We start from the raw sequence: 22,956 nt of genomic DNA, 5'->3' as shown, positions 1-22,956 counted from the left end.
TTTCATATATATTTTTTCCGCCTCGACTGTCTTTTCTCAAAACAGGCAAAACCCGCGGCCGCCTACGGCCGTAAAGCCAGGCGGTGCGGCTGCGCGCCAGGCCCGCGTCGCGCGGTCGTGCCCGAGCGAAGATGGCGGCGGGGGAAGCGAAGTCTGTGCTCTTCGTATGCCTGGGTGAGCGCTGGGCCGGGCCGGGCCGGGCCGCGGAGGCAGCAGCAGTGCGGCAAGGCGGCCCGGGGAGCCGGTGGAGTGCGGGGTGCTCCGGGCCTGAGCCGCGTGTCTCACCCGGCCTGGCTCTGCAGCGGTCGCTGAAGCGGGCCGGGAGCCGGGCGGAGGGAGCGGGTGCCGTCCGCTTCTTGCCGCGGCACAACGCTGCCGCTGTGTAGATCGAGGCCGTCGGTAGGGAATAACGGGTGAAACGCGGTGTCGGTAAGCGTGAAGTTGATGTGGGGACTGAGAGTGCGCTGAGTCAGCGCAGTGTGAGTGTTCGCAGTGCTGTGAGCAGCTCGGCTAAGAAGAGCAGCCCGGGGGAGGGCGGAAGGCACGTTGTGCGGTGCGGTCCTGGCCGTCATCTGGAGAGCGGCCCACGTGGAGATGTGAAGGCAAAAGGCTTTTAAACTAAATGAATGAATACGTGAGAATCATACATCATGCATGAGCCTCGTGAGAAGTTAGGAAAACAGAAGAGTGGAGGGATCAGAAAAGGTTTGGTTGCTTTCCCAAAGCTCCTCTGCAACCAGCTGATAGCTAACCTGACTGTATGGCCGTGCTCTGTTGGGTGTATTCTCAAAGTTTCTACTCTCTGATGGGATGGCAAGCTGTGTGCCTCACTGATCTCATGCGGTTTTAACGTCGTCTGTTTCCTGGTTGTTTTAGTCTAACGTGGAGAGAGGTGATCCCTATTAGTCCTTGATGTTTTGACAGTTTTGTTACAAAACCACTGGTTGATTAAACGTTTTTAAACTGTTTATCTGTTTTAATAAGAGAAAACGAAATGAGTTGAATAGCAAAAGAAGAGTATACTTTTGTGAAATATGTTCTAGTATTTCCCTTATAGTAAAACCACCCGTAATACTTCCCACCTGGGGAAGAAGTTCTTTAGATAAGAAATGATCAGTTGCTGTATGTTTGGGAGCGTGTGGTTTGGACAAACATCTCTGTGTAAAAACATCTAACGTGCATCCTTCTCTCCAAATGGTATGCTGTGGAGGCAGTGATATCCATCACAAAAAAATTTATATGCATGTATGGGTCTTTACATCCATGATGGTGATTTGCCCTGTATCAGGTTCCTAATCTAGCTGAGAAACTGTTTTTAGTGAAAGGTAGTTTAGATGTGGATTGAACTATGATATTTAATTTGAGGGAAGGATGAATAAATCACAAAGGACTGATGTGTCTGACACTAATTTTTTAAAATAAATATCTTTGAATTTCTTCTTCTATGCTCCCAGGTTATTAAAAAACAAACAAAAAAGCCTAATTGTACATGGCATGTGATGTAAGAGCTACTAAACATGAAAAGCACTTCTTTTTTCTGGTCAAGTGTATGTTAAGATTTGAAAGTAATCTGTACCTTCTTCCACTGTAAGTTTGTTTCATATTTTTAATTATTCTTGGAAACTGATACTCGCATCTTAATAGATTTTTTTCCTCTGACTTTTGATTAGAATAACTATTGTTGGTGCTGAAAAAAGCACCACTAAATAGGTATCTGGAACTGCATTTACCTGTAGTGTTCTTTGCTTTTTAATGAAGCATATTAGTTCAGATATTCTCCCACATTCAGGGAGAACTGATCCCCAAAAGATCGTGCCTTCATGAAGAAACACACTTTCTTTTTGCATTATTTTGAAAGAAGCCTGTTACAGAAGTATCCGTTTACTGTGTTGGGACTTTTTTTGTAATGAGATAAGCAGCTATTCATTACACAATAAAATATAATCTAGTTAATGTAGATAATTACATTAATCATAGGAGTTCCTTATCACTAAGAAATAAACTGAGCATCCAAGAGCATATTTAATTACAGTATATGAAAAGGCACCAGGAAATATTTTTTCATTCATTTAAGGCAAAGAAATGATTTAAATTGGAGTTGAACCAGAAATCACTTTACTGTTTTTACACTTATGCAACGTACCTAATTAATGCCTGAGCTCTAGAAATGAACTTAGAATGATGCTATGTTATGTAAGTAAGCCTCTTTCCTGTCTTGTCTACTGTAACGTAAAAGGCTGTGTGGACATCTTAGACCAGGAGCTGGCTTACTGATCTCTGTGTGTGGAAGAACAGTTGCTGTATAAACGGTTAAACAAAGTGATTTTGGTAGCATTCTCAAGAAGTTATGTTTGCTGAGATTTACAGAGTGTGAATATTGCCATCAGAGATTGCATAAAATCTATTATAAAATGACAGTGAATGTATTGGCTATGAGAAAACTATGCTGTAGTTAGACTGAGTTGAGCTTTCTGGTTCAGTTTTCACAACCCACAGTATTTGCTTTTAAATGTGGCCAATAGGAAAGCAATAGCTTTGGTAAAACACTGAAGTGACACCAAGACATTTATGACACCAAGTTGGCTGGAAGTGTCGATTTGCCTGGGGGTAGCGAGGCCCTATAGAGGGATCTGGACAGGCTGGATAGCTGGGCTGAAGCCAATGGGATGAGGTTTAACAAGACCAAATGCCACTTTGGCTACGACAGCCCCCTGCATGGCTTGGGGTGCAGAGTGGCTGTAAGACTGTGTAGAGGAAATGGCCCTTAGGTATTGATTGATGCTCAGCTGAACATGAGCCAGCAGTGTGCCCGGGTGGCTAAGAAGGCCAGTGGCATCCTGACTTGCATGAGAAACAGTGTTGCCAGCAGGAGCAGGGCAGTGATTGTCCCCCTGTACTCAGCTCTGGTGAGGCTGCGCCTCGAGTACTGTGTCCAGTTTTGGGCCCCTCACTGCAAGAAAGACTTTGAGGCCCTGGAGCAGGTTCAAAGAAGGGCAACAAAGCTGGTGAGGGGACTGGAGCACAGGGCTTATGAGGAGCAGCTGAAGGAGCTGGGAATGTTCAGCCTGGAGAAGAGGAGGCTCAGGGGAGACCTCATTGCTCTCTGTAACTTCCTGAAGGGAGGTTGTAGTGAGCTGAGGGTTGCCCTCTTCTCTTGTGTATCTGGTGATAGGACTAGAGGGAATGGCTTCAAGCTGCACCAGGGGAGATTTAGGCTGGACCTTAGGAAATACTACTTCTCCGAAAGAGTGGTCAGGCACTGGAATGGGCTGCCCAGGGAGGTGGTGGAGTCACTGACCCTGGAGGTGTTCAAGGAATGTTCGGACATTCTGTCGAGGGACATGGTTTAGTGAGAGCTGTTGGTGATAGGTGGATGGTTGGACTGGATGATCTTGTAGGTCTTTTCCAACCTTGGTGATTGTGTGATTCTGTCACACATTCATCATAAACAGCTGCCAGAACAAGGGTTCTGCCAACAACAGGGGCAAGCTGACAACAAGAACTAAAGATATTTTTGGAGAAAAAGAGAATGGGAAGCTTTAAGTTTGCTGAGAAAGGTATAATGACCCTGTAGGTGATAACTGAGAATAATTAATCATTAATTGGTGTCACGGACAGGATCCCCTCAGTGTTGAAAGGTATCACTTAGCACAAACACTCTGCCCAGTATGTGTGAGTGAAGAGAGCTGGGAATTGGCCTCTCAGCTATAAGCTGGGAAAGGTACAGGCAGTGGCAAGCTGTGACTGACCAGGAAATGGTGGTGCTTAACTGCTCCCTGTTTTTGAAAAATTTAAGTAATATAACGTTTGCCTCACCTCCGTAGGAATAGCATGGGCCTATATTTATATTCAAGGTCAGGCTGGCTGTGGCTGTGGGCAGCCTGGTCTGGTAGTTGGTGACTCTGCAGGTAGCAGAGGGATTGAAACTAGATGATCATTGTGGTCCTTTTCAACCCAGGCCATTCTATGGCTTTATGATATGATTCTGTGATATTATTAGACATGATCCAAATGCTGTGGCAGATAGGATTACAGCACATGTGAAAGAATGAAGAGTGTGACCAGGAAAAGGAAAAGCCATAGTGTATGCTGCGCTGGGAGCAGCATCAGTGAAGGCCTGGAAGGGGACATGCCTGATAAAATGTTAAATCCTTGCAAGAACAAATAAAAACCCAGCAGAGCAAACTAATCGCTGAATGTAATACCACTTAATACCACTCAGCAACTCCCTGTGGCTCTGTCATACACATTGGACAGATTAAATTTTTCAGTCCAAATTAGAGGAAGGAAGATGACAAGGAGCTCCAGGTAGGACAGACCTTGATTCTGTTCCAGATAGTGAACAAAAATTTTCAAGCGTTGATAAATCAGCTGACAAACGGAGGCTGGATTCAAAACCTGTATGCCAATTAAGTAGTATAAAATGAGTTGGGAGATATTTTATCCTGAGAATGCAGAAGCAGTGATGAGGGCATTAATTAAAATGGAGACTACTGATAATGGCCAGAGTTGGAGACCCCTGGAAGTTATTACCTGAATGGCGCCATTCACGGTGACTGGAATTTTGAAAACCTGGGAAAAAATTCACTAGCTTGAGACTGACGTGGAGGGTGTCACTGACCAGTAGTGATTGAGTTTTACTAGCAGAGGATGAGGCTTGGGACCTGGAATTTTCTTAACTACTGATGACCCAGCAGAGCTCTGGTCATCAACTCAATGAGTTACCTATTGGGCAGGAGGCCTGGACCGCTTAGAAAGAGGGATCCAGCATGTATTGATCAACTATAACTATAAACTTTGACCAGAAGTTTGCAGAAGGCAGCTTGTGTTCAGTTAATGCATGATGGATGTTCAGTGTGTCAGCAGCCTTCCCAGATGTTATCAGTTGTTAATCCCAATGGAATGACTCCCCTGAATTGAGGTCTACCTGATTATTTGAAATTATATGCAATATAGTTACAAGACCATTTGTGGGATGCATTTGCTCAGTGAGGAGGGAGGTGGGGCCCAACAAGGAGAACCTGTGACATGCGAAGAAATACCCTAAGAGTTAATAAATTATGGTGGGAGAGTGGGTCTTAGGGGTGGAGTTACTAGGTCTAAACTTGACGTCAGAAGAGTAGAACAGCAGGAAAATTGTCCCCTTCCCTGCACCTCTGGGTGCAAGGAGAAGTATATTATGGGCTGAAAGAATGGAGAAAGGAGTTCCTCAAGATTTCATGGATGTCCGTATACAGCAGCATTAGAAAGTCTTATCTGAGTATTGCAAGGTAAACGACAGTGGACCCTAGCAGTGAGCAGAACCCCTTGTGGGAAGTAGAAGGAAGGAGCCCTGACTAAATGATGTAACAGTAACTGGCTTTGAGGCGCCTACTGCATGTGAAAAGGACTTATCTTTGGATGGGAAACCATGTTTACTGTCCCCAGTGAGTGAGCTGGGGATCAGCTGTTGAATTCACAATTCACTTATAGCGCCTCATAGAAAGTGATGAGGGAGACTTGCTGAGTACTTTCCCCCTTGGTCCCCTTAAAACCCCAGTTAACGTTTCTAGTTGGCAGGGATTATCAAGTATTAGCATTTAGGATTGATGTCGCTAACTGCAATGGCGTAGTTGCTCTTAAAAAACAGATGTATTTGTGAATTCTGAACCTCAGTTGACTGCTCAGGTTAAGTGCTGGTTGCCTGGAGATGAAACCGCAACTGATACTATTATGATATTAGGAGCTTTGCTGACAAACATCCTGGGGTGTGTGTGGTTAGAATGGAAGGAAAGCAGTGGATATTTGATCTCTCCACAGCATCTGTGCAACTGCTCCAAAATGCACCCAAATTGCTCTCCTCTAAGATAGTGAATGTACAACCATACCCCCTTCCTCTGAAAGCATAAGGAAGTCACCCCAGTGATACCAGAATTAAAGGAAAAGGAAGTAATTGTCTCAGTGCACGCTGCCTACAGTTCCCTGGTATGGCTGGTCCTTAAATGTAATGGGAAATAGAGACTGGCCATTGATTAATGCAGGCTGAATGCTAATGCAGGCCCCTTAACTGCCATGGTACTTAGCATAGCCGAACTGGTTGTAACCATACAGGAGCAAGCTCATCAGCTTCTAGCAACCATTGGTGTGAAATGTGTGCATTTTTTGTTCCACTTACGGAAAGCAGATAGAGACTATCTTGCCTTCACCTGGAAAGATGCAATTTACTTTTACATGTCTTCCTTCAGGGCTATTGCCATTTGCCAAGCACGGCTCACAATGCATTATCGCAAAAACTTGCACAAATTACTCACAAAAGAGGGAATCTGAGTATACGATGTATGGATGATATATTGCTCAGGTGCCCAAACTGAAGTAGTACTTCAAATTCCAACAGAAAGTACTACTTCTATCTTCAGAACTAAAGTTTTTGGGCATCTGATGGAGGGAAGGAACAATGTGTTCCCTTTGAACATGATGAAAAATAAGAAAGAGTTACTGAATGCTCAAGGCTTACTAGTATTTTGGAGGAATCATATGAGATTTTTCCATCATAGTCTATTCCTTATATGATTTAACTTACAAGTGCCAGCTGGGAATGAACCTCCATTCACGAGGAGGTCTTAAAGTTGATAACTATTGAAGCAGTGTATACCAAGCTCTTGAGCCAGTACACCCAACTGATCTGTTCCACATTATTGATTGCAAAACTCCATTTAGATCGTGAAACATGTATGTGGCAGAGTGAGCCTGAAGGCCTTTTGGGTTCTATTCACTTCTTCAGAAATGGAGAGAAACGTTATTCAGGCTGGGAAAAGGACATTTTGTGGTTAACCTAGTGATACAGAAAGTTGAAAAGATCGTAATACAATAGCCAGTCATTTTTAGATTACCTTCTAAGGTCTTAAAATCAGTTGAGATAGCATCAAAACTAACCCAGGCTCAGGCAGTCTGATAGGCAAGAAGAGATAATACTATCAGGAGTTTGAAATTGTGATTTAGCTATTTGCCTGAACCTAAGTCCATTCAGTTGGATAACAGAAGCATCCTCACTGCTGCAGTGGTTCGAGAGTGGGCACAGGATGAAGGGATCCAGTGAATTTTCTGTACTCCATGCTATCTCCAGGCATACACAGTGGTATTACTGAATGTACCAGTAGCTTCTTGAAACTGGTTTTAAGATCCCATGAGCCTATGTGGGTGCAGCAGGTGACCAACACAGTAACAAAGGTTACAGCCATTGTGGAATTAATGGCTGCCTGTGCCTCATTGCGTTCTGCCCTAAAACCCCATCCCTGCATCCTGGGAAAGGAAAACATTATATTGTGAAGTCATTCCACACTACCCAGGACAGCCCATCCTAATGGATATGTCAATGGTAGGACAAGTACCTCTGACCTTAAGAACTCCCCATAACCTTTATGCTTGAGTGGCCACTGGTGGACATGAGAAGGACCATTGGGTCCTTACCTGAAGGCACGTTCAATCTTTTAAACCATTTGCTTTTAATATATTACATATCTTTCAGGTTGTTAGAAACCTGTCGTAGGACTTACATTTTCTGTCATTGAATGGATCGTTATCGTTAGCTTAATTTTATTTGGCTTTTTTTTGTAGTTTACTAGGGAAAAATGGATTGGAAAATTTGCTTTTTCTCAGTTAGCATTGGAATAATAGGATTGCTATAGGAGGGGGAACCTCCCAGCCTAGCTTTGGAATTGATACAAGGATTTATGCGTATCTGGAATTACACAAATCAAGGGGTATGTGTTGCTCTCCCTGATTCCATGTTTGAAGGTATTAAATTCACTCTGAATTGGGTAGATTTTGGGGGGATATTAACAAAAGAATTGGATAATCTTAATGTAGGGAAACGCTACATGGGGAGTGGTTAAGTCCCCTTTTCTTGATCAGAAGGAAGGGCAGCCGTGGGTGATAAACAAGACCTGAGTAAAGCGTGAAAGAGCTTGTATCAAATCCCAAGCAATTCTGCTTGGAATCATTTGTAGAATCAAACACGTTATCCATCACTGATAGTTAACTTGACCGTAATACAGGAAAATACCACTTCTATTCCTTGCACCATTGTGCCATGGTGGGGTTCTCCTCATGAGGGTGTATATTTTGAACACTAATGTAATTTATACTGGGATGCAAGCTGGTGTATACAAATTGTTAGCAGGCCAGGCACCACGCACCCCATCAATCATACCAAGTAGCCTAAACAGTCCTACACATGCTCAGGAATGTGTTATAGGGGTCTATGTTCCTGATTATTATGCATGGGTACAAAAGGTCAGTCTGCAGCTAGAGACGTTCTTTGCACCAAGTGAAGTTATTGAATGGCACCAGATGTTCCAGAAAATTTAACTTGGCAGGCTCACATACTGAGGAATTGGACTGAACGCGCATCTGGAGAGCTTAATTTACAGGTTCGACAAGTATCAAAGGTGACTTTGCAAAACCAGTTAGCCTTAGACATGCTATTACAGGAGCATGGTGTATGTGGAGTGTTGAATTTAACAGACAGGGAATGTTGTATCACCATTCACAACGCCACCTCTACCATAGCTGAGGCCCGTCAGAAAACGAAGGAAATCACTGAACAGACTGGTTTTGAGCTTTTCCAGGTAATGCAGGCAAAAGACTGATTTGTCAGACTCAGCCCCAGGTTGCATATGGCGTTGCTGCTGAAATCTTTTGGACTCGTGGGGAGAGGAAGATGGCTCATAAATACCAATCTTATAATATGGCGTGTGGATTTTTGTTTCTAATGGCAGGCCTTGCAGTCAGTCCCAGAAAACTGCACAGCTTAGTCAGATGTAATTGTGAGCAGGCCACTGCCGAGTAACTGTTCCATAGAAATCTCCCATGAAAGTTTACTTATGGTTCTTGACTGTTATTTCACCTTAATCCATACTGAGAAGTTTTGCCAGTCTTAGTAACTCTCCTCTCCCCACATATGGAATGTGACAGGGTAGCTGTATATTTACATATCCAATTGAACGCAAAGTGTCTTCAGGTAGATGTGAGCACAAATAAGGCACAGGGAACCATGAAATTCAGACAGGAATTTGAGTACGTAGTGGCAGAGAGTAGTTAAATTTTAGATGCTTGCTGTTGAGGGGGACAGGTGGTAAGTCACTGAATGATGCAAATTACAGTAGGAAGCAGTATGACAGTGACTTAGGTGAACTGACCATGCAGGGAGTTGAAAGCACTTTCTTAAATGTGAGAGAATGAAAGCTAGTAAAACTTTCTCTTTTGCTATTCCCTCTGCTGTTTCTAACAGAAGAGAGGAGCATCTGTTGTCATTTGGGAAGACAAAGAGTGTGAAAGAGTTAGAGAGCTGAATAAGGAACAATGAAAATACAAAACAGATTGGAAGACTGAGTGGATGACAAGATCAGCAGTATGTAGAGATGAGCTGAAAGGCAATCAAGTTGTCTTTCATGTTGAGATAAATGACACTTACATTTCTGTTCGAGAGTAAATCAAAGATTAATGCGTGGTCTGGAATAAGAACTCATACCCAACATTGGTTTTGATAACCATCAGTGGATCTCTTATTTCTAGAAAATGAGTGAGAAAGCGTGACAATGAAGGTGTTCAACAAAAGGTTCCACTAGTGATTGTGCAATTGAAGTTAGTTAGCTAGTTAATTAATTAGGACTAGTAATGTTATGTTAATTATTATTAATAAAGTACTAAGCGTAGTAATGAAGTTCACTGTTCATTCAGAGTTGTGTGGTATCATTCACACAGAGAATAATACAAGAGGTAAATGGCCTTAACAGCTGGAGTAATGGAAACAGAATTTAAGTTCAGAAACAAGACTTAAAGGTAGTTTGAAGAAAGAGAAAAAAGAGGGGCAAGTTGGAAGTATGAGATTGCGATCATAAATTTGATACTCATGAAGGAGCCATAAATGGTGATAGGAAGTCATCTTTGGTTATTTTCAAAAGAGCTATATAAAAATTTTGGAACTTTTTTTTGTAAAATTTGTCCTGGAATATATTCGTTGGTTTTATTTGTGAGTATTCAGGAATTCAAAGTTCAAATTTATTGAATTTAAATAAATTGGCTTAACTCTAGTCATTGGGTAAGGCTAAATTCATTTCTTGAGGAAACCAGAAGCTTCATTTGTTTAGTTTAGTGTAACTGTGCTTGACAAGGGTTCTGTATCTGTTGAAGGAAGGGAAGATTTTTAAGTTACAGGATGATGTTAATCAAGATCAGATAAGCATTGACTTCCATGGATAAATACTGAGTGGGAATTTGAATGTTTGTGGTTACTCACAAGAAATGAGTTTCTGGAGTATCCTCGAAGATAGGAAATGCTTTTAAAAGAGAGCCTGATGATTTAATAAGAGAAATGATGCTGTAAATGCCTGTGATATCAGAGGACTGGACTCACTGGCTTTGAAGGTTCTTTTCTTACTTATGATGTATGTTACACATTCTGTCTGTTTCCTATTAAAATGATACTATTTAATTCATTGAATTAAAAAAGTAATTTTTAACTTACTACGTTCTTTAACATCTTTTATAATAAATATTATTATCTTGTCTCATGAATAAAAATATTTTTCCTCTTTTATTTATTCTTTCAAGACCTATTTTTTAGTTTCTTTGGGTAAACTAGTTTCAAGTAAAAGAAATTGTATGTTTTCCCCTGGAAAAAGATCTGCTGCTATCAAAATTCATTTTATATTTCAGCACAGTTGTTTTCCCATTGGTTAGCCAGTTGCTTTTGCCCATTTAGCGATGTTCTCTGAAACTCATACCTAAGTGGCTCGTTTACCACTTGTTTTTTTTTTAGTGGTTGGCATGATTGACAGCAACTTATTAAATGCTCACACCATAGCAGCTTCTTCCTCTTCAGTAGTGAAATCTCCACTTTGATATTTTGCTAAGTACTTGATCTGTGAATGTTGTGCTGCCAGCAATGTAGTTCTATTTGTGGGCATTTCATTTCCAGAATTCAAACAGTAAGAATTTCATTTGTAGCAGAATGGTGATCGTGGTGATTTATTTTTCTTTTTAAAGATGTAGAATTGACTCCTACCATTTGTGGTATCTTATACTTCTCAAAAATCAGAGGTGAATGAAGTCATACATTCTGTTTGGTGGAAAGTGGAGGTTTGTATGGCTTACTGTGCATGTGGATAATGTGTCAGCTATAAATGTCTCATTTCTCATGTGAAAGGAGAATAGATATAGGATGAAAAGATGCTGACAGTTTGAGTGACAGTTCAGTAGATTTATTTATTTGCTGTTGAGGTATTTGTTTTTTCCCTGAAGAGAATGTATTTTTGCATGCAGGTCATAGAATCATAGAATCATAGAATCACCAAGGTTGGAAAAGACCTAAGAGATCATCCAGTCCAACCGTTCACCTATTCCCAATAGCTCCCACTAAACCATGTCCCTCAACATTATATACAGGCTTAGCAGTGAAGGAGAAATACTATAGGCCTATTATTTCTAGTTTTTAATTGGGCACTATTTCTCTGTTGAAATAGATCTTGCTGAAAATAAGGTCAGATCAAGTGGCTAGTGTAGTCTGAGGCTGTTTGAAGGCAAGACTCATTACATTTATACAGTAAACAGCCTTGACTGTTGGCTGATTGATGGTACTTCAGCTTTGCTGTCAGTTACTTTTCATTACTAATCTTTCATATTTTGGACCTTACAAACATCTGGAATACTTTTCCTGAATGTTCATAAACATAGGGATCTTATTAATGTTTGTAAATATCTTAAGTGTGGGAGGCAAAGGGACATGGCCAACCTTTTTTCAGTGGTCTGTGGGAACAGGACAAGGGGAAATGGCCATAAACGGAAGCATAGGAAATTCTGCACCAATACGGCAAAAGAACTGCTTCACTGTGAGGGTGACGGAGCACAGGAATACACTGCCCAGGGGGGTTGTGGAGTCCCCTTCTCTGGAGACGTTCAAGACCTCCCTGGGCGCCAACCTGTGCAGCCTGCTGTAGGGGCCTGCTTTGGCAGAGGAGTTGAACTCGATTTTTGGAGGTCTCTTCCAACCCCTGCAGTTCTGTGATTCACTTCTGTGTAATTGAGTTCTCTTTTGAAGTTGGCGAGTTGGTGTGCTGTTAGTATTTGGAAGCTATTCTTGGTAAGGGTTCATTTTGGCATGCAGTTACTTCCCTTCAGTGATCAGGATGTATATGCACATTGTTCAGCCTTTTCTCTATGTTAGTTCCATAGTAGTGGCATTTGTGTTTTGGAATTGTCCAAAAGTTTTCTGTTAATAGGTAGGTAACAATGTAAATGCTTGAGGCAAATATTTATAGAGTAAAGCATTAGCTGAAATTTACTAGCATGTAGGAAGAATATTTGCTCCCATTTAACATTTGTAATTTTTCTTTATCTTTTCTGATCAGAGTGCCTTTGTATGGGAGGAGTTGCCTTCCTACTTATTTTAGCAAAGTGTACATTCTCAGTGAATAATATGCATTTCAGGACACAGGTGGATATTGCGTTTCCACTTTTGCAGAATCTTCTGGGTTGCAATAAGCAATTCACATTCTATCCGAATAAACAAAAATCTTTCATCTGAGCTGTGCTGACAAGTCCACACAATTACTGAAATTGTTTTTAACTTTGATCTCCTGTTTCTGTAGGAAACATATGCCGCTCTCCAATAGCTGAAGCAGTTTTTAGAAAACTTGTAACTGATGAGAAAGTTGAAAATAAGGTAAGCTGTTTATTTCTGTTCCTGTCTATGAAACGACTGTATTCTATCCAGTTAGTACAAATGTAAGAAGTGAGAAAGGAAACATAAAAACATAAATTTGTTTTTCTGTAGTGGAGGATAGACAGTGCAGCGACATCTACCTATGAAATAGGAAACCCTCCTGACTATCGAGGACAGACTTGCATGAAGAAGCATGGCATTACCATGAATCATATTGCCAGGCAGGTACTGTACTTTAATTTTCTTTAAATGTGTGTATGTATTTGTTTTGTTCTTGCAGTGGATGACAGACAGTGCTGCTGTTTCAGACTGGAACGTGGGGCGCTCCCCAGATACAAGGGCTTTAAGCTGTCTAAGAAATCATGGCATTGAGACAGCACATAAAGCACGACAGGTAGAAGAGAGTATATTTTCTTTCTTGTTCATACCCATGCTGTGTTTAGCCCTAACCATTATATTCACAGAAGTAATTTGACCAGTGCATAGATAAGCATCAAATAATAAATGCTGTATGCAGTTTTTCAAAGAACTCTAAAGGTACCTAAATCTTCCAGTTGAGGTTAATTAATTTCATGTTATTAAGTTTGATTGGAAGTGTAACTGGGAAGCATTGGAACGCTTCCTCTGTTGAAATTCCTACCTTCAGGTGTTTAGTATTTGGGGCATTTTTCAAAACATTTGTTGAATACTCTTTTAAAATGGACTTAATCTAGTAATCTGTGATGCTTTTTTTCTGCAAGGAGTTACATTTTTATTTAGCAAGCCCAAAAAGATGTAGAGTACCTGTTTCCCATCACAAAAAGATTCTGTTCTTGAATTAAAAACCATAGAGTCCCGAATCAGGACTAAGGCACTCAGACCCAAGATTAATAAATAATATTGTTGGTGATATCTGCAGAGATAAACATACCTAAACATACCCTTGAAACATTCTTAAGTCAGAGACAGGTTTCTTAGTGAAATCCTTAACTTTGATAAAAGTTCATCTCAGTTTTCAACAAAAAAAAAAAACTAACAAAAAAAAAAGAGTTTATTTCCACTATGATTCTGGAGGGATCAGAAATAAATGTCTGCATCTATGTAAATCATTCAGACACTAAAATAAATGCACATAACTTACTTGACTTAACTACTCTCTGAATGTGGGATATTCCTCAAGGGCTTGACCTTTAGTTAGCTTGAGATTATGCCACTGGTTCTTCTGATGAAAAGATCAAGTAGTTTTGTCATTGTCTTTTGTTTCTGATCCCTGCAGAATTTTACCAGACTGTGTAAGGTCATATTTACTTTCTTCACTTTCAAAAACTGCATGTTTTTTTAACTTTTTTTTTTAAAAATCCCTCAATTAGTCCGTTGCTTTCTGCTGACCTTTCCTGATGCTAATCTCTATTACATAACAATGCAAACAGGACTGAGCACAGTACAGCTCCAGATATTTAAGGCTTTACTATTAAAAAAAATTACTAGGAAATGTCTGTTGTTGTGATCCTCTGGTGGTTCTGCATTTGCTATTTATCAGTGCTTACAAACAGCATTATTTGTCATTATGCAAGCTAAATGGTACTTAGGCTAATCACTGACTATTTCAGTCACTGTCACATAACTTGTTTGTTTTTTTTTTAAAGATGAGCCTTGGAAACTTGAGAATTGGATAGTTAAGCTAAAGCAAAGTGTCCGAAAGCATCTGGTCATTTTCCTTGAAACAGCTGAGAGAGAATGAAAGCATCTTAGTGAAAATAATTGATAATACGTACATTTGGCTAATGAAAAGATTTCAGTAGAAGGAGAAGAGTCTAAAATGTTAAAATGCATAGGGAGAGGGAATTAAAAAGAATGAGACAATAAATTGAAAGAATAACAGGATGAAAACATAAAATCATCCCAGCACAAGCAGCTTGATTTTATTTTAAGTGAAAGAAGTTCTTGAACTGCACGTAGCTGTTCACGTTGTACTGATGTTGACTATGTAATTCCAGTATTTTTTCAGACTTTTGTCAAATGGTCTCTACTGATACTGCAAACACAGTATCAGGTGCTGCAAAAACAGGTGGACCTAACATGGTCTCATAGCACCTCCAGAGTGGGACTGAGCAGTATGACTTTGCAGAATGATCATGCTAGTAGAAGTAGAAGTATATTTGTTCTCTAGTAGGGACAAACTCGAGGATAGAGATTCTGTATGATTTTGTAGCTTCAGAGCAGATTGAGAATGGTTTAATCCAGGAGCTGCAGAAATAGAAAGGAGGGATTTTTCTTCCATTGTCTTATAAATACTGTCATAAGATGATGACCTGATGGAGCTATCTTCTTCGTTTCTGTTACCCAGTGGAAAGCAATTCCTGTGCATAATTATGATAATCATTATGATTATCATCTTCTATACTAAACTCACATATGTGCTACAAGAATCAATATTCAGAAGATAGAATGTTAACTTGGTTGCATCCTGCAATCATATACAGTGACTGTTCAAGTGAATTTTAAATGGAAGAGTAAATATATGTATAAAATACATTAAAAAAATATATGTCAAGATAAAAATGTTTGTTAATGTCTTAGTTTTTGGTAGCTTGCTGTATGTTTATGCACGCATTGAAAGTCTCTAAGCCTTCATGCACAGAACAGAAATGCATTAATCAGTTTAACTTCTGTTCGTGCTGAGGCCAAAATTGATTTCAGTATGACTCATATCGAGCATTTGCCTTAAATGTGAAATTGAGATTAGAGGAAAGTTGCATTAAACATTGCTTCACAATGGGATAAATTTGAGGACTGCTGCATCTCTTTGGTTTAGATAGAGTAAAGGAGATTACTACCCTGCTGTAAATGAAGGCAAATGCTTAACAGAAATTGGAATGATGATGTGTTTCCCTGTTGATGGTCTTCAATAATGGTTATGTACTTTTTTTTAATGTAAAATTCCTCTTTTCTGTGTAGCTGACTGCTTGAACTCTTTATTATTCCTCAGAATGCACATTCATTTTTATGTCCTTTAGATTCTTCCCCTGAAATGGTAGTTTTCATAATATCTGATATCTACTCAAGTACAGTCTAACCAGTAATCCTGTGTTTAGGGGTGCATTTAGATTTGTGTTAATGCTGGTTCATAAGGTAATAACTGTCATATTGTCAACGTACAGAGAGGTTGTGGGAAATGTGGCAGGTGCATTTTTTTGTTTCCACTTTGTTTTTTTAAGTTTTCTCTGTCTGCACAACAAAGGAATCTATGCCTACTTATTTTTGCAGTGTTTAGTTCTGTGGAGCAAGCAGGAGAAGCTTATAGAGGTTCTGGTAGAGTTGCCAGGAAAACAGAGCTATTTCCACTGTAAAAATATTTTTGTAGGTCAAAGGCACTGCATGAATACAGCAAATATTTTTACAGTGAAAATAAACAAGTCTGCATTCGTTTTCATCATTAACTCTTTATTATCAAAAGTTTTCCCCCCTTACATCCCCCTCACCCCATGTGAAATCTTCCTTTATGGTCTTAATCTAGTGATAATTCCTATAAGTTTTTTGTTACTTTCTGTTATGAAAGTGTTTTTTCTGCTGTATATTTTTGGAGGTTAGAACTCTGGTTTCCACCTCTTCTCTTACTTACTCTTTTTTCTAGGGCATCATTCCCAAAGACACCTGTTAGACAGAGCAGAAGAAGCCTTTCAAATTTAATTGTAGGATGGTTTAAGTTGGAAGGGACCTCAAAGATTATCTAGTTCCAGCCCCCCTACTGTGGACAGGGTTGCCAGCCACCAATTTCATCTTTTATATTTAATATGAACTCACTATAGGTTTTATTTGATTTATTCTGATTATCAAAGAATCAGAAGATGAGCAGTTTTTTCTTTCCACCTTTTTTTTTTTTTTTTTTTTTTTTTTAAGAAACTAGAACTAGAAAACGTGAAAACAGTCCCCTCACCTCCCTTCTCCCTTTCCTTCTCCCTTTCCTTCTCCCTTTCCTTCTCCCTTTCCTTCTCCCTTTCCTTCTCCCTTTCCTTCTCCCTTTCCTTCTCCCTTTCCTTCTCCCTTTCCTTCTCCCTTTCCTTCTCCCTTTCCTTCTCCCTTTCCTTCTCCCTTTCCTTCTCCCTTTCCTTCTCCCTTTTTGTTTTTTTGGTAATCAAGCAATGATTGTGGGCTAAAGTACATGTTTTTAATTCTAGGTTACTAAAGATGATTTCCAGACCTTTGATTATATACTTTGTATGGATGAAAGCAATCTAAGGTAATGTATGAAGAAATTTAGAACAAATTCATATGTATTGCTCTAGTGCTAGCTTGTGGGTCGCTTTGAAGACAGAAGTCGCATTTTATTGCTCGTCTCAGCATTTTTGTTTGTGTGTACATGTGTAAATGATAGAAGGATTCTCTACTTCTTTCATGTTTAATGAGTTAGAATTCCATATTTTATTTGTGTGGTATGTGCTACTCTAAATTAAGGAAAAGGAAACTTAGTATGTGTTACACAAGTGCGGCTGATGCCTGTACAGCTACAAAACTGTTTTTAGACCAAAGTGATCTGGTTTTCTGATTGTGTAGGATCTGAAAGATCTTTTGAAAACTTGGAAAGAATTAAATGTGTCGCTTCCAACACATGTCCTTTTTTAAAATGGAAATCTAGTCATTAGCTGGGGAAATCTTGCTCGCTTCTGCTTTCCATGTTTTTAATTGTGTATCTATGAGATGGTTTGAGCTTAAGAAAGACTTAGTGAAATAATTGCTTAGTATAATAGGTTGGATATCATTAAAAAAATTTCTGCTTATTATGTAGATATGATTAAGGGTGAGCTTTAATAACTTGGAGGTCTTGCAGTGTTTTTAAAGACAGTAACATGTAGCATGACAGGATTTTATTTACTATTGTTATTATTATTAACATATGAAGACTTTTAGGACCAGCATCTCTTATCTGAAGTATCATTTGTTGAATATTCTAGAGTGTTTTAGGCGACTGCTGTTACAACTTTTTTTCATACATAACACTTGTGTCAGGTAGAGAGATGACTTGCTTATCTATAGTTTCACGCAAATTCTTAAACTGTTAGTACCAAAATAAGTTTTCATTTGTTTATTAACTGCAGAGTAGCAGAAACATCACAGCTATAGCAGAATTAAGGGCTTTGCTATGGCCACACTTGTAAGTTTCGTCTTGAATGTGTACTCAGTTCAACCACTGTCTTAGGAATGCTTGTTTGCAGCTGGTTCCAAGTACTAATGTCATATCAGTCTGTCATATCAGAAAAGAATTTGGGAAGTCACTTTTCTGTAGTATTGGAACCAGATGGCCCCTTCCTGTTCATTAGCTGGTATGCTAGAAGCCTTGAAGCAAGTGGTTGGACTTCATCATAATCATATGGACGCTTAGGATGACAGTCTTCAAACAAACATAGTTCTCTGAAATATTTCCAGCATTCATTGGGCTACTTTTTGTTAGTTTTAAAAAAGATTTTTTTTCTAAATCTCTAAGGCACAAATTTCTTAGTTGATAAAAAAGTCAACGCTTCTCTCTTTGCTTAAAATGATATTGTGTCCTCACTGCTATTTTGTCTTTCTTGACTATGTGAAATTAACTCCTTCGTTAATTATAATTCATTAGAAGTTAGTTTCTTAAAACTGCTACTTACAACCAGTCGCAAACCACTGTAAGCTTTGTAAGCATTGGACAAGTTGAATTCTGATTTGGTATGGAAAGTTCTAACATTATAAAATACTGAACATATTCCAGTAATACCCAGCTTTTAGTCTAAGGGTGTTTAAAGGTACATTTTAACTGCATTTGGGATACTGGATGGCCATTTACAAGTTGACAAGGAAAATATTGTTTCTAAACCAGTATGCCTCACCAGAGGGAGGCATTGTAGAAGATAGGGCAATTGCTAAAATATTGCAATATGTCAAAGTCAAGACAGATCTAAAGAATCTACTATTCTCTGCAAACTGAATGCGGAAGAACTTCACATGAGCTAGAGGCATAACTGAGAGATGTCACAACATGCCCATTTAAATGCTGTTTTGTAGCCCATGAGCTCATAAATCTGGAAGAAAAAAAAAAAAAAAAAAAAAAAGTAGATAGTCATCATTATTTCTGTTTAATTCAAGTTAAAGGTGGACATTGAAAATACTTAGTGAATGATCTGAGGACGAAGGTAAATTTGCTGTCTCAAAGTTCTGCCAAAACTCTTTGTTCTGGCTTTTTTAGTAGTCTGGAATAAGTTTACGTGAGAATTGAGTGAGTCCAGAAACTTATTGTTTGTCTGTGTTCTCTAGAAACTATCATGAGCATCTAATACTGATGCTGAAAAATTCTGAAGAAATTGATGGGAGTTTGTTTTGTTTTGTTGTTTGTAATATATATATTTTTTTTCTTCCCCAAGAGATCTGAAAAGGAAAAGCAACCAGGTTAAAGACTGCAAGGCCAAAATTGAACTGCTTGGGTCATACGATCCTCAGAAACAACTTATTATTGAAGATCCATACTACGTAAGAAATTATTTTGGTCGCTTAATGAAAACCTGTATATATATAGTACATAATCTTGGCAGATTCCACAGTTCTTATGTAACATGTGAGATGTGCATACGTATAGTGTATATCTATCTGATAATATACAATATAAATTATCGGAGTAGGAAATGAAAGCATGTCTTTATTCATTCTATTTATTATTACTTAAATAATTTAAGTTCATAATACAACTGTATTTTGAATATTCAGTGAAATCCTCTGTGTCATTTTCCATGCAAAAAGAATGTAGTCACAAAAATGGAGACAAAGACAAGGAAACGGTCAAAGAATTTGAGTAGTGTCAGCTAAGAGCAATCACTTAAATTAGCATTCTTCAGTTTAGGAAAGAGAAGTGGATGAGGATATGGTGATGTTCTATAAAACATTAGTATCACGGGGAAATACCAGGAATTGCTATATGTTATATCAGAAATAGAGAACGTCAAATAGATTATTGAATAGATTCAAAACAGAATGTTTGTTTGCACACAGTGCTTTGTTAAATAATGAAATAACATGACAGGATAATGTGAATGTAAAAAAAAAAAAAAAAAAAAAAAAAAAAAGAGGAAGAAGGGAAAAGAAACACCCCCAAAAGGCTTGTAAATTGAATGAAAAAACCAACACCAAATAAGCAAACCGATGGTGAATCAAAGTTCATCCAGAACTGCTGGGTACAAAATCTGTTAGTTAAAATTAGGGAGGAAATACATTAAATCTGTCACCGTATCTTTGTACTGTTTTTGTTGTTTTATTTGCCATTATTGACAGTAGAAAAAACATTTGCAAAGTGAGCCAATATTACTATTCTTACCTTCTTTTTCTTCTTTTTCTTTTTTTTCTAGGGGAATGAAAAGGACTTTGAAACTGTTTACGAGCAGTGTGTTAGATGCTGTAAAGCATTTTTGGAGAAGCCTCATTAATGTTTAATCATTCTATTTCTAAAAGAAAATAATTAGCTTCTCCTGAAATATGTAAGCTTTTCTTGATTGATGTATTTAAATTGTAAAACTGTGCTTCCTTATAAGAACAATTCACAACTTTTTCAGTTTAATTTTTTATTGTAGATTTTGTCATCTCATTGGAAAAAACAGATATTGTAGATGAACCATTTTCTCACATATCAATGTAATAATAAAGTACTTGTTAAGAATAAATTTAATCTGTAAACTCTTACAGTGCTTTCTCAGAAGCACTGAAAAAAAAAGTCTTGCTTCTTTATGCGCTGTACAGTCAACAAGATGTTATCTCATTGTGCCATTAGTGAGTTAGTTGAAGCCAACTTTCTGCAGGTGTATGTGAAATAATAGTTCATGTATGTTAATGTAGGCTTGTCATCCCAATATCATTAGACAACTTTCAGAAAGAAGCTTGTTATATTGAGTCTGGTGAACTAAGGAGACTACCTTCCCAAAACAGGCGTTGTTCTTAGCACTATTTCAAAGTTCAAGCAAGCAGAACTTGTTATCAGGATCCTGTGAAAATGGTTTGTTATTTAGGTTTAAATCTTCATTTATCAAAGAAAAAATCATTTTGTGCTGATAGATTTTTATGCTCATTAAAATGAAATCAGTTTGGAGATGGTCACTGATGATGGTACTAAGACTTCATTATCCTTTGGTCTTGGGGCCAATTTGTAGCACACTGCTGTACATAAAGTAATATAGCACTTGCTTTCACAATAGAACAGTTCAGTTTAAAAGTCTAAATGTGAACTGTATATTTTATATCAGAAGTAAAATATTCAAATATTCCGTATTCCTATATGAGTGGCAGATGATATTTTTATATTTACTCAGGAGAATGGATAGCATGTCAAAAATGTTCTTTAAGAATATAGTTCAACTGGAAGACAGTCTGTGTGTAATATAATTTGAAGCTATATGAAGGTCAGTAACTAAGAAGTTGTGCTCTTGCACACACAAGAAAATGGAATGCATTATGCAAATCTATTCTTATTTGTCTGTACATCATCCTCAATTTTTGCCTAGGCAGAAACATGACTGTGAAATGTAATTAGATTAGTAATGTGACTGATGCCATCTTTTCTTATTTTGAGTAATGCTGATATTGATATGAACAAGGATTACTACATAATCTGTAAAACTGTAAAATTTGCTTTCTTATTTATCTGTTTGCATTTATTCTTCTATTTGCCTTCCAAATCAATAGGAACAGCTCTGTATTGTCATCTACTTTCCTTCTGGGAAAGGGATGCATTTGGATACAGAAGCCTGTTGCCTTTAGGGTTGAAAGGAATCTTAATGTCACCATGCATCTAACTGCAGCCTTTACAATTGGGATTATGTTCTATAGAATCATAGAATGACTTACTTTGGAAAAGACCTCAAAGATGAACTAGTTCAACCTTCCTGCCGTGGCAGGGTTGCCACCCACTGGTCAGGCTACCCAGAGCCCTGTTCAGCCTGGCCATGAGCACTTTCAGAGATGGGGCATCCACAGCTACTCTGGGCAGCCTGTGCCAGTGTCTCACCACCTTAAGTAAAAAATTTCCTCCTAACATCCAGTCTACATCTCCCCACTTCTAAATTAAAGCTGTTGCCCCTTGTTCTGTCACTGTCTATCTGCTTGGGGACTTTTCTGGGATTTTTTTGCTGTAAAGCAGCTAGAATATGTGCTAATGAGATCTCTGACTTTTGTGAAAATTTCAGTTGGATATAAAACTTAAGAACCAGTTTACAGTAAGGGAAGTGGTAGATGGAACACTTGGGTACAGAAAGTAGGATCTGTGTGTATTACTGGATTACCGATGATTTTGAGTTTTTGATGAACTTGCTAGGACTTTGCATATTAATAGCTGTTTTGCTTCAGGGACAAATAACAATATAAACAATATTTCCGAATAGGTCAAGCATGGACTCTGAAAAATATCTTCCATTTATTTTATGAGCACTTGAATATGGGAAAATGATGGGCAGTTGGGGACGAAACATCTAAATGAATTTTTTATGCAGCAGCCTCAGAAGTGGAAGTATTTAGGCACAACCATTGTTATTTTCAGCCAAAAAGACCTTTTAAAATATGCCAGTGACTGTAATAGACTTCAGACAAGAGCCCGATGGGTTCTGCTTTCCCATTTGTGGCTGAGTAGAAATAGAACCTATAGTTTCCTACATATTGAAGTTCAGATTTAGAAGTCTTAACTCTGTATCTTTGGTCTGCTGGGGTAACAGAAAGGAGATAGGAAGATATGGTTGTTTATCTTTGCTAGGCTTAGGAACTTTTCTTTAACATGGTAAGAAATCAAAACTATTTGTGTTAAATTTAGCTCGATAAAAGTTTGAGGTTTGACCCAAGGTATGTTTTCAGCCTGTACACTTAGCTACATAACTCATCAGTTACGCTAGGAGATAAAAGCTCGTTCATTCATTTATTTAGTCCTTCATTTGGTTTCTTTTGGAGGAACAGGAGGAGAGCAACATTATGGTGAAGGCATTTGTGGAACATGAGAACGTAGAATGGGAATTGCCTTCTGGAAGGACATCCGCACAGTACCGTAATTAAGCTTCCAAGAGAAACAGTGAACATATGATACACAGTTTGTGTATTAAACATTGTACATATTTACATTTTTTTATGTTATATTTTAATACTGAGTGAAAAAATGTAGAACTGACTCCTCCTCCAACCCATGGACTGTTTCAGCTTACATAATAAACCTGCACCCAAGACTAAATAAACAAAATCTGCTATCCTATGGTTTTTATCTTGTTACAGACAATGATTTCTGCTAGAAA

General features: G+C 38.5%; 1 protein-coding gene across 2 annotated transcripts; it reads left to right on the top strand.

Annotated features, from left to right (window-relative positions):
* Positions 1-41: 41 nt before the first annotated feature.
* Positions 42-22,952, top strand: ACP1 (acid phosphatase 1). Of its 2 annotated transcripts, none has more exons than XM_048936683.1 (6): positions 42-174; positions 12,627-12,700; positions 12,981-13,094; positions 16,858-16,919; positions 19,069-19,174; positions 20,044-22,952. In XM_048936683.1, the coding sequence occupies exons 1-6, from the start codon at positions 132-134 to the stop codon at positions 20,119-20,121; spliced, it is 477 nt and encodes a 158-aa protein (XP_048792640.1). In that variant the 5' UTR covers positions 42-131; the 3' UTR covers positions 20,122-22,952. The 2 variants fall into 2 exon arrangements, with proteins under 2 accessions (XP_048792640.1, XP_048792639.1); XM_048936682.1 differs by lacking the exon at positions 12,981-13,094 and adding an exon at positions 12,812-12,925.
* Positions 22,953-22,956: the final 4 nt, after the last annotated feature.

This window comes from Lagopus muta, chromosome 2 (assembly GCF_023343835.1).
Source record: "Lagopus muta isolate bLagMut1 chromosome 2, bLagMut1 primary, whole genome shotgun sequence".
Classification (NCBI taxonomy): domain Eukaryota; kingdom Metazoa; phylum Chordata; class Aves; order Galliformes; family Phasianidae; genus Lagopus; species Lagopus muta.
The sequence above is the reverse complement of the archived record's forward strand: the minus strand, read 5'-3'. Positions and strand labels throughout refer to the sequence as shown.